The following is a 16,492-nucleotide window of genomic DNA, read 5'->3' on the forward strand; positions in this document are numbered from 1 at the left end:
TTTTCTGGAAGTTTGTTTTCTAAAATTGTAATATTTGTTTTGTTTTTTGACAAGCGATTCGTTGAAGTGATTTTGCCCTTCAGGGCCACCGTAGTTCTGTACCAGCCTCACCTTTCCACATCAACACTGAAGTTACTCCTTAAAGACTCGTGATGGAGCGTTGTCCTGAGAGCTTGACGGATGCGTCTCTGCAGGGCCGGATGGAGTACGCCACCGTGGTGCTGAAGCAGCTGCTGGCCGATCTGATCGAGAAGAACCTGGAGAACAGGAATCACCCCAAACTGCTCCTGAGGAGGTGGGTCTGTCTCATGGAGCTGGTCATCATCACGCCCTGTCCCTCCTCTGGCCCCGCCCTCCATCGCTCCTCCTCAGCATCAAACATTCACCTCTGACCTTTGACCTGTGTGTCCAGGACTGAGTCTGTTGCTGAGAAGATGCTGACCAACTGGTTCACCTTCCTGCTGCACCGATTCCTCAAGGTATTCCCGTCATCCCTCCTTCCTTTCTTCGCCGTCGTTCCTCTCAGCATCACCGTGACCAATCAGATTGGAGCTGCCGTTAATTTATTCATAAGAAATCCAGCTGCTGAGGGCTTTTTCAGGATTACAGAGCTAACAAAGCTGTCCCCCCCCCAGGAGTGTGCTGGAGAGCCCCTCTTCATGCTGTTCTGCGCCATAAAGCAGCAGATGGAGAAAGGGCCGATCGACGCCATAACCGGAGAAGCTCGATACTCCCTGAGCGAGGACAAACTCATCCGGCAGCAGATCGACTACAAGCAGCTGGTAACATGGAGGGCGGGGTTGACCGACTGTTCTTGAGCTGGTCCTCGGTCATTCCACAGAACCATGTCCATTCTTCACCGACTGTGATGGTAGAACCAGGCGAGACGCTTGAACTGGATTCTTTGATTTGCTGTAAGTTTTCAACCGTTTACAGGATCATTCCAGTAGATTTTGAAGGAGGAAAACGGCTCGATGAGTCGCTTTTCTCCTTCAAAATCTACTGGAATGATCGAGGCTGAAAACTTACAGCATGTTAAAGATTTTGTGGGACGCTCTCTGTCTGGATGTGATCAGGTGTAGTTAAACTAACATGAACACTTGTTAATGTTGACTTAACAGAAATCAAACGATTCTCTGTCCCATTTGAAACACTAAACTCTTAGACTCCTAGTTTATTCACATTTAAAAGCTGTTAGTTCTGAAAAGTTTTTAAGTATCAGTTTTGAACGGCTTTCCTAAAGTTTAGGAAATTTTCACCAACGCAACCAGCTTAAGTTGGTAAATTTCCGGCACCACCAGGCCCGACCGGTCCGTGGGTCAGTTGTCAGGCCGCAGACAAAAATGAAAAACCTGCGCTGACTTCAAATTATTTTTTTGATCCTGAAGGAAGTTTTAGTTTGGAAAATTGGCGGATTCTGTTCTCAACATTCCGTTTCAGTCACATGACTTCAAGCGGCTAGCTGGATTGCTAAGCTAATAGCACAAAGCTAACAAAATCAAAACAATAAAACATGTTTGGAAAGTTTCTTCAGGGAGAAAAGACCCAGAGAGGAAACATAATAAGAGTCTTCAACGTCAGAGAACAATAAGCTGCTGATCACAGACTAAACCAGGAGTTTCCTCCACATACGGATTTATTCAGACAGTTGTTCTCGTGTAGCAGAAGACGCTCTGGCTAAATCGCAGTGACAGAATTGTTTCACACAGATAATAAAGTTAGAGACACGGTGGATTTATATTATATTCAGAAAATACCAGTTTTAGAACTGTTTCCTCATTTTATTTTGCTTCATTTATCCATACCACCTTAAAAGTCAGACGTAGCTGAAGCTAGCGTCCGATTGTTAGCCTCCACTTTCACGTTAAAAGAAAATCTTCATCACAAAGTTCAAAAACTTTATGGAGAATGAAGATGAAATCATATAAAGTCGCTGATTTGTAAAAACTTGTAAATTTGAGAATTTTCCTACAGAAAGGCTGAAATATGTAAACTTTAACACAGAAAATGTTCCTTTGAGTTGATAAAAATACCCAATGAATGAGGATTTATGTAGATTAAATATGATGAATCTGTTCGTCCTGAAAGAGAATCGGATCCTGTGATGATTCATTTACAAATGTTTTTAAATCAGAAACAATTTCTACAAATCAACAACTTTGTTTCATTGAATTTTCATCATCTGGGAAAAAAAATCTCCTGATATTTTTAGATGAAGTATTTTATTTTGAAAATAGATTTTCACAAGCTCAAAAGTACCAACTCCTGCAGCGTTTGGTAAAAATATTATCTAAGTGAAATCAGTCCGTGTCCTGAAAAGGTGGGGGGGCTGATCTAGAGTTTCTGGAAGCATCTTTCCGGTCTCTGAAGTCCAGTTCTGGCGTGGTCCTCCTTGGTTCTGTGGATCCAGATCCTGGCAGGAAGCGTGTTCTCTGAGCCGTCGTGTGTGACAGATGAACTGACTCAGACGTGCGAGTTTCAGCACTAAAGCGTATCATAGCAACAGGAGCATGGCAGCATGTGTTTACCACCCGTCTATTAGAAATGAATGATGAATGATTCAGAACCACAGACGGAGCGGCTCGCTGTGGATCCGCTCGTGCACACACCGCACGTGTGAAGAAGAGAGACATACTCTCCGGCTTTGGTTTCTGATCCGTTGAAAGATCAGAGTGATCATCATCGTGAGTTCTGTGATCACATTGAACAAAGTTGAGGAATTCCAAATCCAAATATCAATACTAGACACCTTGAACATGATGTGCAGCAAAGATCAATGTCCTGTCTGGATGTTTATCTTCTTCTTTGTTATCTTCTTCTCTTGGGAGAAACAGGAAGTGAACAGCTCTGGTCATGTGACGTTTTACAGTACCCATGTGACAGTCACATGTTTCTTTGAGGCCCTTAAATACATAAATGGATCATTCAGTAACATTTTAAAGTCTTAAAACATTGTTTGTGGTCGTAATCGTGACCCGTTTGATGAAGCGCTGAAGGACGTGACCACAGGAGATAAATCTGGACTCTGCCCCCCCCAGACCCTGATGTGCATCCCCCCGGAGGGCGAGGCGGGAACTGAGGTGCCCGTGAAGGTGCTGAACTGCGACACCATCACTCAGGTCAAAGACAAACTGCTGGACGCCGTGTACAAAGGAATCCCCTTCTCACAGAGACCTCAGGCGGACGACATGGACCTGGGTATGTTCTGGTTCTGGTTCTGCTTCCAGTCCATTATTTCATTTCTGTATTCATAAGCTGATTCGACAGGGACATCACACATTAAAACGCTCAATGGGTTTCCCTCAAAACTATGTAAAATATAACAGAAATGAGAATAATGAACAACTGGATCAGTTCTCCTGACGAAGCTCACTGGACCTCTAGGACCACCAAATGACTCCTAACTGGGATGAAGAAAGAGTCCAAAGTGACGTTAGTGTCACTCACCAAGGTCTGCTAGTACTGCATGTCTTTGTGATGAGTCACATGACCCAATCTGATGTGGCTCCGCCCACTGTTCAGGTAAATACATATAAGGTCTGAGAGCTCTCCTGTTTATAAAATGTCCTAAAGACAGAAGGTAATTCTAAACCAAAGTGGTCACTGGTCTTCATCGTGTTCTTTAGTCAGGAGGACGAGGATCTCATGGTGTTCAAACCTTCAACCTCCATCCAGATTTCTCTTCAACCTTTTGATGACGATGTTTAGAAACGGCGCCGTTTGTTACTGGTTTCTCTCTGAACACACATGTAATATTGATAACTTTAAATCAGTGAACGTTAATGCGTTAACACATGATTGATCAAAAAGAATTAAGGTTTTGTTTTTTTAATCGTAATGAATTTTCCCCAGTTAATGAATTAATGAATTAGTGATTTTTTATGATCGATTCCTGACCCTCTTTGAATGTTGAATGTGTGTTAATAAACTCTGTAAACGTTTTATAGTTCTTCTTACCTTATTAGCTTCCCTGCTGGTTTGGCGTCTGTGATGATGTGACTCACAGAGTCTCTTGTGTTGGCAGAGTGGCGTCAGGGTCGACTGACCAGGATCATCCTGCAGGACGAAGACGTGACCACCAAGATAGAGAGTGACTGGAAGCGGCTGAACACTCTGGCCCACTATCAGGTAGAGGAGCTCCAGAGAGAGAGCGCTTGATGTTTGGAGGACTCACTTTTAGGTTTAAAAATAAAGAAAACGGTTACTTAGAGTCACGCTATCCTGGTTGATCCAGTTCTTGAGTCTGATTTAATCAAACTTTTTATATTAGCAAAGAATTCAACTAGCATCAAACATAATTAAACGAAGATCAAATCTTCAAAATCTCCCCTAACAGGAAGTGGATGATAAAAATAGTACCTAAAACCTGAGAGGAAAGTGGTCAGACATCGCTCTCTTCTCGTGCGCTCTCTCAGGTCGTGCACGTCAGCAGACAGAGCTCTGCTCGTCTGAGCGCGCTCAGCTTCCTGCGGTCGCTGTCTCAGTTCACGGGACTCTTGGAGAGATGAAGATCGACAGACTGAGAGGCCGATTAGTCAGCTGACCGAGCGAATGAGCCGCTGACAGCCTGATGTGTTACTGTGTTGCTAGGTAACAGACGGCTCCGTGGTGGCGCTGGTCCAGAAGCAGGTTTCTGCCTACAACATCGCCAACTCCTTCACTTTCACCAGATCCCTGAGCAGATACGGTATGGAGCCGTGCACACACGTGCACGCACACACACGTGCACACACACACAGCTGTGGTGATTCATGGATCAGCTGTGTAATACTGCTGGATCAAACATGATACATGCAGAGTTGTTATCATCTCTAGATCATCCTAATTAAGAAAATAGGACTTTTTTTGTAAAGTGGTCCTTTGTAGCTCTTCCTCTTCCTCCCCCTCTTCTTCCTAAAGAGAGTCGGGATAGTCCTCCCCTTCAGGTGCAGTGCTAGTGCTGGTCTCTTCCTAAACACTTTTATAAACTCATTCCATTTGTTTGTGCTTTATTTCTTTGTGTTTGTGGACGTATTTGTGTTAGAGGAGGTCAGGTCACCTTAATCTTATGTTTATACAGTCTTCTTCATTTAATTAACATTAGCAGAATAAACTGAGTTTCTTCTTCCTCTTGACCTCCATCCTGCATGTTTTCATCCGTTCCTCTGCAGTGAGCTCTGCAATAATCACGTTTTATTTAAAAAAATCTAATTTATTTGAGGATCATCTAGTCTGATAGTTGAAGGTTGTGTCAAAATTCTAAAACTAGAAATCCTATCAGTTTCCAGAAGGGAACAATCTCTGATGAGCTTCAGCTGAAGTTTCGCTCTGAAGCAGGAAATGATCTTCTCCTCTTTTGATTTCTGACGCTCCATCGTCCACGTCGAGTTTTTTATTGCTTAAAATGAAAAGAAGCTCCCAGCTCAACAGAATCGAGTGTTCCTAAGAAGCAGCTAACAACAAACTTGTTTTACGGTGAAGTTTGCTGCAGCCGTGTCTGTGTGTGTCTGCAGAGTCGTTGCTGCGGACGTCCAGCAGCCCGGACAGCCTCAGATCCAGAGCGCCCATGATCACGCCGGACCAGGAGACAGGTGCGTCTGCAGCCGGTCAGGTGGAGATGCTGACAGCTCTTTGGAACCGAGCATCACAGCGGTTCCTTCAGGATCTGTCTGTCGTTTGACCTCATGTCGTTACAAATGCAGAATGTTTGGATAATCATTGAGGCGTCTTTCCAGGAACTAAACTGTGGCATCTGGTGAAGAACCACGAGCACGACCAGAAGGAAGGAGACCGAGGAAGCAAGATGGTCTCTGAGATCTACCTGACCAGACTGCTGGCCACCAAGGTGATCCAGCACCCCCCACACCCACAGAGAGACTCATCTAGATGAAACCTGTATTTCAGTTCCTATCCAGCCCCCATGTGGGCCGACGCAGTGGTAGTGGTAGTGGGGGACATTAAAGAGTTAAAGTCCCAGAGCGTCCCGACCGGATGTCCAGCTCTAGTCTGCATGGTTGGAACCGCAGCTTCTAAGAAACACAAAATGTAAATCCTAAAAGTCAACTGAGCTCACGTCAGCTGATGAGGTTTATACTGAAGCAGCATGGGAAAAGAGGGGCGGGGGGTCTGATTTATTCATTTATTGGAAACGTATGGATTATAAGTCATGTTTTCTCCACTTCTCTTGATACGGTTTTAGCATTCCAGCTGGACTAGATTCAGACGATTCACTCAATGATGACGTCTGGTGGACAGTGATGGAGAACTCATTATTTACTCCAGAGTCACACCGTAAGAGCTGAAGAAAAGAGAAGAAACGTAATACTCCATGTTTGATCCACAATCATGTTCTACCTAAGCTAGTAGAACAAGCTCCAAACATTTGTTTCCTTTGCATGAAACCTAAATCACAAATTATCCCATAAACATAAACAGTCGTGCTGTTTGCCTTCCAGCTAGATGCTGAAAACAAGATTTAAACAATTTTAGTCCCTTTCTGTCTTCAGCCATTTTCCTTTTTCTGTCTCTGTTCAATTAGCTTAGAGATTTCATGGAAAAACAGGAAGTAGGTGGCACTTTCACAATAAAAGTCTTCACTACTAAAATGCACATAATAAGCAGTAACACTTTTTTGGAACGTTCTTTTACTACTGAAACTGAACTCCTCATTAAACTGAAGACATCTTCAGTTAATTAAAATAAATCTAGTAAACTGGGTCATTTACACGGATCATGGTCCATGTTTTGATCGCAGAAGGAAACACATCTCGTCTGATGACAGGGATCAGTCTGTGTCTGATCTGGAGGGTTCAGACCTTCCTGTGGGCTGGAGCTTCTACCTTCACACAATGCTACTTTACATTTCCATCTTTGTCCGTGGCTGCAGAGCGGCTGGCCGGCTCTCTGCCGACCTTAAGGGTGGTAGTGGGAGCATGCAGAACGTTTGAGTCGAGGTTGATTCTTATCTCAGACTAGTGGGGTTCAGAGTGTGAAAGGAACACAACAGAACCTCAATGAGAGGTAAAGACACTGAGGATTATATCGCTCTCTGGATTGGATCCAGATCTGGTTGCCATGGTAGTGGATGTCTTTGGGCTTCATGACCATCAGAGGCTCTTAAGGGCTGAATTTGGTCAGTGTCGCCTGTAGTCTGGTCTTCCGTGTGTCTCAGGATCTCCACAGTGACGGAGGAGTCCAGCATGGTGTCAGTTAAACGGGTTTCTGTCATTCTTTGTGACCCGTCTTGCGTGTTGGTCCTCCCACCACCAGGGGACGCTGCAGAAGTTTGTGGACGACCTGTTTGAGACCGTCTTCAGCACCGCTCACCGTGGCTCCGCCCTCCCGCTGGCCATCAAATACATGTTTGACTTCTTGGACGAGCAGGCGGACAAACGACAGATCAGCGATCCGGACGTCCGGCACACGTGGAAGAGCAACTGGTGAGGCGCCGTCACATGACGACAGCAGGTTAAGGATTCTGTCTTCATGTTGAAACGTCTGCTTGGGTCTGCAGCCTTCCTCTCAGGTTCTGGGTGAACGTCATCAAGAACCCTCAGTTTGTGTTCGACATCCATAAGAACAGCATCACCGACGCCTGCCTGTCCGTCGTGGCGCAGACCTTCATGGACTCCTGCTCCACGTCCGAACATCGGCTCGGGAAAGACTCGCCGTCCAACAAGCTGCTCTACGCTAAGGACATCCCCAACTACAAGAGCTGGGTGGAGAGGTACACCACGCGTTATTACCCAGACTCACTCAAAACGGATCCTGTAGATCCGTCATTCATGGAGTCGGATTTCAGCTCTTTATTCATTGTTGATATAAGTTATCAAACTCCACCCCCTCTGTAAACTGGAAAAGAGAAGGGGCTAACACCTATCAGGAGTCTCAAGGAGACAACCAAAGCTGTTCAATCAGAAGGCCACGCCCCATTGTTAGTGCAGTTCCAAAGCAAAGTGTTGAAGTACTAAAACATGAAAAAACAACATTCTTGTAGTCTGAGGTTATAGCAGCGTAACTATCAGTGTGCTTTAGTGGAGGGTCTGCAGCCTTCAACACTTAGAGACATCCGGGTGGAAGTCTCCATGACCACAACCCAGCTGAAACCACAAGGTCTTCATTTACATTTAATCTGTTTAAAAATTAAGTAGCTTTTGTTTATTTTGTTTTTTGACATCTCAGCCAGAAATGTTTAAATCTAATCAACTGAAATAAATCACAGATAATTAAGTGACACCTGCTGTAGTTCTTGAAACAAAAAGCGGCTAAAATCATGAATTTGTTCATAAATTGAACATCCACCTTAGGGGTGTGTATTGGCAAGAGTACGACAAACACCCCTACGACACGTATCGTGATACATGTATCACAGTACGATACGTATCGTGATACATGTATCACAGTACGATACGTATCGTGATACATGTATCACAGTACGATACATATCGTACTGTGATACATGTATCACAGTACGATATGTATCATAATACATGTATCACAGTACGATACATATCGTACTGTGATACATGTATCACAGTACGATACGTATCGTGATACATGTATCACAGTACGATACGTATCGTGATACATGTATCACAGTACGATACGTATCATGATACATGTATCACAGTACAATATGTATCGTGATACATGTATCACAGTACGATATGTATCGAGATACATGTATCACAGTACGATATGTATCGTGACACATGTATCACAGTACGATACGTATCGTGATACATGTATCACAGTACGATACGTATCGTGATACATGTATCACAGTACGATATGTATCGAGATACATGTATCACAAAATATGTCAGTAAGACTGAACCAAAACCAAATTTCAAGTGACCATTAATGCCTTTCATTGTACTAAAATGGTAAAATTATTTTTATTTAATGATCACAACATTAAGAACTGAAATTGTATTCTGATACCGGCAGCAATGTGGCACAGAGTTTCGGTTTAGTGCACATCCCAGGTCAAAGCTAAGTAGTGCACGTCTCATAAAAAACAAAAACCGCGAGGCTGACTGAACATTTAACTCCAGCTGAATCTTGTTGTTTTGGTCGCGGTGTGGAGCTGCTCAAAGAGCCTCATTGTGCTGAGCGGTTTCGATGGAAAACAAAAGACACTGAAGGACGCTCAAAAATAAATAATTAAACATCGTCTCATCAGCACATCAAATCGATACAACCAAAGCTAAACGAAATATTGCGATATTTATTATGGCGATATATCACCAAATCGATTCTTCCCAACACCCATAATCCCTCTAACGTAGTATCAGGAAGTACTTTCCACCTGCTAAGTATGAAGCATGTTTACTCACCTTTTCTATGGCGTTCAAAAATCTGTCAAAATGTTTGAGTCTCATTTAGTTCAACTACAAAGCCGAAGCTCTTGATGTTGTTGGAGCATTATGGGTAATGTGGCCTGCTGCTTTACTTTTCTTTTATTTTACTCTGACTTTTTAAGATTGAAAATAGTATTTTTCTTTAACCAGGAGCCACATGTGGCTCCGGAGCTGCAGATACAGACTCCTGGTTTAGGGTAATCCAGATTAACTGCTATTGGCTCAGAAATCTGCCAGCAGGCCGAAGGCGTTCAGCTTCTTATTCTATCACTGAAATGAATCCAGTCTGTTGAGAAGCTGCTCGTTGTGACGGACGACCGGCTCTACTCGTGTCCTGCAGGTACTACAGGGACATTGCTAAGATGCCCAGCATCAGCGATCAGGACATGGACGCCTACCTGGTGGAGCAGTCCCGCCTCCACGGCAACGAGTTCAACACACTGAGCGCGCTCAATGAGCTCTACTTCTACATCAACAAATACAAGGAGGAGGTGAGGGTTCCTGCTGAAAGCGCCGGTCCATCTGATTCCACACGCCCACTCCTTACTCTCCCGTCTTTGTCTGCAGATCCTGACGGCGTTGGACCGGGACGGGTACTGTCGCAAACACAAACTGAGGCACAAACTGGAGCAAGCCATCAACCTGATGGCTGGCAGCAGCTGAGAGGAGGACAGCTGGACTGATGGACCAAAGGGTGGACTGATGGGAGGATGGGGAGAGGGACATGAGGGGGTGAAGGCCTTTTTATTTTTCTGAATGTCACTCTGCTCCGTGTTGGGACGACTGACCGCCACGTCTCCGGAAAAACCATCAACCGATCAAACCGTCATTTATTAGTTAGTGGATTTCCTGTTTGAGTGAATGTGGAATCCCAGCCGGCGGCGGATCCCACCGCAGGTGCCAAAGTGGGGGCGTGACTGAACTGGGACCTGAGGACTAACTGGAACCTCGGGTCGCCCTCTGAGCGGTGGACGTCCCGCTGCTCGCTCTGACCCGACCGAGGAGTCTCTGTCCAGATCGCCGGTTCTGCCAAAAGCCAGAAGCTGTCTGGAGGTTTAATGAGGGAGAAAGAGATCAGAGACCATGTCCTTCAAAACGGACCTGAAATCAGGGTCCGTCCCGCCGGACTCCAGCCGGTCCGGATGGAGAAGCTCCGTTTCAAAACCACTTCACGTTATTTTCTCTGGACAATCACTCTGTACGCAGCACACTGAGCCTACGGAGCGACCACTTCCTGTGTCCACGCCCCCTCCCCCTCCCCCAATCAGCGCTCAGGCCCGCTGACCTCCAGCTGGCCAACTAGACTCTTTAGTGATGTACTGCCGACCAATGACGACTGTGGAACTCAACAGACCCTCGACGGCGGAGGCGGAGTTAACCCGAATACATTCCAGCACGCGAACAGGCAGGGTCTGTACATAAACCGGCTGCTGACTCGCCATTCCACCACATCCCAAAAACCCACTGCAGCGGCGGTGCGGCGCCACAGCGTGCACGCGCCTGCACACAGCCATGCTCACCGCGCCCGCGGGGAATACTGTGCAGAGCGACGGGCCAGTGCTGTGCAAAACTGGACCGGGTCGCATCAGAACCGGACAGTCCGAGGACCAAATGCAAAACCATAACGACCCAGAGGAGGTTGAGCCGGATTGGTTCTTCTGAGCGTATTTATGAGAAAAAAAGATGAAAGCAGTAATAAAACTGTGATTTAAAGAACTTGTACAGAGATGAACGTTTGTCTGCATCCAGAGGAGAACAGAGGCAGAACCCGCCCGGACCCGACCCGACCCACACAGGGGTTCGAACTTTTTGGTACTTTTCTATGAAAGTTTTCTGCTCTCTTCTGTCGACCGAGCGCATCACCACCAGCAGCTGACCCGGTGTGGATGATGAAGGCCCCCCCCCCTTCACAAAGCCCGGTTCTTCGACCCGGACCACGTTGATGCTGCTCATCGGGCCCTGCAGCTCTCACCTTCGTGGCGTTTCTTAGCTTTCAGCAGGTCTTCTCTCTCTCTGTGCAGTCAGTCTGAACGCCTGAGCGGTACCGGCGTGACCCCCCTTCTGTTGGGTCAGCGCGGTACTGATTCAGGCAGAACCTGCTCCTGTTAGAGCCTCAGGTGTCCCAGGTTCTAAATGTCCGTCTGAGTTTTGGATTTCTGTTGCTAAACTCCAGGCGGTCCATGAAGCCAAACCCGTGTTTGGGGGCGTGTCTTGGGCGGGGCGTGTTCTGATCCGGTTCCTGTGCCATAACGCTGCAAAAGAAGCACCTTCTCCTTTCAGTCATTTCAGTCTGTGGGGCCAAAAGAACCTGAGTGAGGAAGAGGAGGGCGGGGCCTGACAAAAACCGCCTCTCTGTGGGGACGAACGGTTGAACACATGACACATGCGTGCACGTGCGTGTGCGTGTGCCTGTGCATGCTGCCGGTAAAACAGGGACGGTATCTGCAGCTCGTTTCAAAGCTTCTCCCAGAGAAACGATTTGAGTCTGATTGAAGATCGTCAGAAATGCTGAACTACAAAGATGGCGTCTCTACCTGGAAGAAAACACAAATCTAAAATTAGAAACAGGAAGTAGATGGGGAGATGGGGGGGGTGAGAGTCTCACCGCATACAAAGGTGGGAGAAGAAGAGTGGCGAGGAATACTGAGAGGAGGAGGTGGTGGGGGAGGAGGAGGAGGATGCGAGCGTTTATCTCTGACATCACAATGACTGAAGTGTTTCTGCTGTGGCAGCATGCACACGCCTGTGCGCGTGCGCGTGACACTGGGAGGGGGAAGCAGACTGACGGGGCAGCAGAAAGGATGCGGTCTAATTCCTGGAACCATACGAAACGTGCATGGGCGCTCGCCTTTACAGTGTTTTCTCCATTTTACAGGAGTGGGATATTTTCGATTGTGTTTTTATTTATTGTCACAATGGGTTGTATTTATTGTACACAGGGTTGTGCAGCATTCTCAGAAGATGGAGTTTATTTTAACTTATGTCCGGTTTGAGGGTGGGGGCGAACCACTTTGAGTCCGTTCATCTCAGTTTTCTTGCTTTCTTCTCCTTCAGCAAACCAAACTTACTCCAGCTGCTGATTCTGGATCAGTCCGGAGCTCAAGCCAACGCTCTTCTGGGCTCTCAAACCCGCACAGCTCTCATTCAGAGGAGAGAAACCCAGCCGACACTCACCAGCGGTGTGGTTTCACTCCCTGACTCCGCCCCCTGAACTCCCCCAGAAGCAGATTTAATGTTGGAGTGGAACAGAATCAGCTGTTACATTGTTAAAACAAATAAAAATGTGATCTTTGGAGAAAAGGAGAATCCGTGTGAACCTGAAATGAGGAGAGGAGGTTCTGCTGCCACGACTGTCCGAGCCCCGTCTATTAAGCTCCGCCCACACTCCAAAGATTAAATCCTACTATATCTATTTTTGCTCAAATGGATTAAGAACTCACCAGCTCACCGGATCAAAACTAGTTCCTAAATAACAGCAAGTGAGAATTTGCCATATTTATGAAAACAAGTCTCAGTGAAACGGTCCCTGAATCCGGTTCTGACCCGCTGAAGGTGCAGTACTGCAGGCTGCCACTAGGGGGCTGTTGGGTCAGCTGATCCCACTGGACTTTCATTTGTGATCAGAACAGGGACTCGATGTCTTCATCTGCAGCGTCGGCATCCACAGCTGCATGTCCAGTGTTTTAGACTACCCAGAATCCTCAGCTGTGGGGGGGGCGTGCTGGGTTCTGGGTCCTAGATCCGGATGGAGTCCCTCATCTCTGCAGATGTCCAGATTAAGAGCTCAGATGAGGTTCAGGCTTCGTCCACCAGGGATGTGACACCACTGTGAAAGCATCTTCAGACGCTCCAAAGAGAAGCGCCTGCCCCGCCCACATCGCATCGACCACTAAAAGTATTACTGACTGTTCTGGAAGCCATGACCTCCGTGTGACTGAGCGGTGGGGGTCTGCTCGCTGTGTGTTTGCTGTAACATTTGTGTCCTGGTTAAGTCTTTGTTCTGCACATTGGGCCGTGAGAACAGAGTTCTTCTGACTGCAGCAGAACTTTGTGACCCGGTTATGGACTGAAAGATCTGAAGAAGTGGATGTTCCTGTAAGGGCGGGGCTGGCATCACAGACCAATCCGTCTATTCAAAATGATCATGATTGGACCGGCTTTAGAGTTCAATCCCACTCGATCCTTTCCGTATTTTCTGCACTATAGGGCGCCCCGGTAACAGAAGCAAAACAGTGAGTTTAGTCCAACCTTATTCCACTGTTTCACAATAATTCATTTATAATTAATCTTCTTCCACAAAACCTCTTTGGTGTTTGAATGAAACTAATTCCATCATCAAACATGGCGGCTCGCCGTCTGTCGTCCATCGCTGCCACCACCAAAGTGAAAGTGAAAAACTCTATTTCAGGACCAAGAACCTTTCTTTTTAGGCCTGAAGGGAACCTCGTGGAGCGTGGTCAACACTCATTCGACCCGAGTGACCTGTGCAGTCAGCAGACATATCAAGGTGCGCTCACACCGGTCGCGTCAGCGCGCATTCAAGCGGCCACGTTCAATGGAAACTCAACACAAACGTACGGAACGTGCTTACATTAGAAAAACATGCATAAGGTTTGATCTGTGCGCGGCGCAGCAATGCATGTTGGGATGTGCTTCATTAGAGTTTCACCTGCGCAGGGAAAACGGTCAATTCCAGCACACGACTCACTGTAGTAACACAACCGTCTCCTGAACAAACTAAGGAACGCTGTCAGTCGAATCCTCGCGTGTTGTCCGGCCTGCCGCGTAACGGCGCACGCCGGGTAAAGGTCGCGCTCTGAAATGCTGGCCGATCTTCATGTTTTTGTTGCACTAAAGTGGGTTTCTACAGTAACTTACAGACGTGGTTAACTTTACCGCCATCCACACTGTTTACATCAAAACCAGAATCTCTGTTTCTGACTGTGTTCCTGAAAATGACCAAAATGATCCGAGCGCTCGCTGCTGTTGTGTCAGCGAGAAACGGTCAATCCAGCGGAGACTTCCCAAAGTCGCACAACAACATCTTACAGATTTATGAACTTAGTACACAACAGACGCACTGGATTATGAGACACACAGATCATTTTTAAAGAAGTTTAGGCTTTTAAATGCGCCTTATAGTGCGGGAAATACAGTAATTCTATTTCTTTTTCCATTTAGAGTGGATTCACCTGCTAATGAAATGGATTTAAACTGAACAGAACTTCCATTAATGCAGCAGAAACCCAGTTTGGTAAAACAGGATTCCTTCAGAGGAAAATGGATCCTCAGATGTCATGACCTGCGTTGGGTCTGTGAGTCTGCCGCCCTGGTACCTTCTGACCAGCAGGACCTTCACAGGTCCCGAGTTCTGCTTTACAAACACATGCAAGCCGCTGGAAAACAGGGACTTGAACGCTGACGTCTGATGCATGAAGGAGAAGGTGTGGAAGCCTCACGTCCAGAACCTGCGGCTCTGCGGCTGGAAGACTGTCCCCACTGAAAATGCTGTCCAGGATGTAGCCAGGGCCCATTTGTGACGCCATTGCCTTGTTTTTGTCATTTTTGCTAAGTTAAATTGTAATGATGATGAATCGTGTAATAGCCTGTGTCTGTTTTCTATCATTGCCATTGCCTTCTGCTGAGTTTGTATATTTGTGTGGTTTCACTAAAGTGTAAATGAAATCTGAGCTGAACTGTCGCCTCTTTGTTTGACAATAACCAGCAAATGAAAAGTGAGAAGATCACAGAGCTGTCAGACTCCACGAGGAGACGGACGGCTGTCGCCTCAGATCAGATAACGTGATCTTCATGAGGTGACTCTGCTGCTGCGCTGCCAGGCAACACATTCTGGCAAGGGTGCAGGCTAATTAAGGGTGAAGAATGATTGGCGCATTGGAGTGCTTATCAGCAGCCAGAAGAAAGAGCCGTTATCACAGGTTTGCATTCTCAGAAAAGACTCCAGATTAAAGAGGAGCAGGCTGAGATCCACTTTAACCGACCAAACTTTATTCTTGACTTCAACTCGGGTTTGACCCAAAATCAGCCTCTGGAAACTGTTGATCAGGAGGTTTTCTTCACAAACATCAAAGCATTTTGCTCTGCGTCCATCAGGAGTTCATTGTTGTTAAAAAGGTTTTACTTCTGTTCACATGGCAACCAATCGCTGCAATATTTATGGAGCCATAGCTGCTGTGCTTCCTGCTCCCAGCAGCCGCCGTCTGCTGGACTCCAGGTAACTCCCCAGAAGGTAAAACCTGCAGCTAAAAAGACACCAGGAACTTATCACAATGAGGTTCTCGTTTTGTGAGAATCCAGGTCTTCTAAATCAGCAGTACCCAGGTCACGGGGTCATTTAGATCATTTATTTTTTAATCCTGAAGGAAGTTTTATTTTAGAAAACTGCCGGATTCTGTTCACATCTGTTTGGGCCACGAGACTTAAAGCGGCTAGCTGCTTGGCTAACTAGATTGCTAAGCTAGTAGCCTGAAGCTAACAAACCCAAACAATAAAACGTATGTGGAAAGTTTCTTTGGGAGAAAAGATCCAGTGAGGAAACCGAAGAACAGACTTCAACTTCAGAGAACAATGAAGCTGCTGGGATTCTTCCTCCACATGCAGAATTATTGAGACATCAGGTCATGAAGAAAAGTGTCTAATTATAAAGCAAGGCATAAAGCAAGTTCAACAAAATGACATTAAAACAAATCATTACTGTGGCAGAAACACCTAAACAACAGCAGGACTCCTGGATTTAGAACCAGAATACAAAACAGTGGTGATGGCAGAACCATTGTGGAGAAGACACAATGAGTCATCTCTAAATGGAGAGAAAATCACCCTGATGTGTGTGTGCATCATTCTTGATTTGTCCCATATTTAGACTTGATATTGATTATCGATCGTAACTGTTTAATGAAGTGAGAAAATGTCAAGTTTCACCAGATATTCACAACCTAAGTTCAAAGTGGCTGATGAGAAAACTCTGATGAGCCAGTATTCTAGAAGTATTCTAGCAGTATGGACGGATGGATGGATGGATGATGGATGGATGGATGGATGAATGATGGACGGATGAATGATAGATGGATGGATGGACGGATGACGGATGGATGGATGGATGGATGGATGATGGATGGATGGATGGATGA

At 46.1% G+C, this 16,492-nt stretch overlaps 1 protein-coding gene across 1 annotated transcript in view; it reads left to right on the plus strand.

The window, feature by feature from the left end:
• plxna3 (plexin A3) overlaps positions 1-15,031 on the plus strand; it is a 106,606-nt gene extending 91,575 nt beyond the window's left edge. Inside the window, exons 27-38 of the mRNA XM_024263860.2 lie at positions 195-295; positions 413-479; positions 636-782; positions 3,039-3,198; positions 4,025-4,128; positions 4,591-4,687; positions 5,493-5,570; positions 5,715-5,824; positions 7,249-7,418; positions 7,493-7,705; positions 9,682-9,832; positions 9,909-15,031. Coding sequence (XP_024119628.1) covers positions 195-295; positions 413-479; positions 636-782; positions 3,039-3,198; positions 4,025-4,128; positions 4,591-4,687; positions 5,493-5,570; positions 5,715-5,824; positions 7,249-7,418; positions 7,493-7,705; positions 9,682-9,832; positions 9,909-10,004 — 1,494 coding nt within the window. The 3' untranslated portion in view covers positions 10,005-15,031. The remainder of the gene's footprint in view (positions 1-194; positions 296-412; positions 480-635; positions 783-3,038; positions 3,199-4,024; positions 4,129-4,590; positions 4,688-5,492; positions 5,571-5,714; positions 5,825-7,248; positions 7,419-7,492; positions 7,706-9,681; positions 9,833-9,908) is intronic.
• The last annotated feature ends 1,461 nt before the right edge of the window (positions 15,032-16,492 follow it).

This window comes from Oryzias melastigma, linkage group LG7 (genome assembly GCF_002922805.2).
Source record: "Oryzias melastigma strain HK-1 linkage group LG7, ASM292280v2, whole genome shotgun sequence".
NCBI classification, from domain to species: domain Eukaryota; kingdom Metazoa; phylum Chordata; class Actinopteri; order Beloniformes; family Adrianichthyidae; genus Oryzias; species Oryzias melastigma.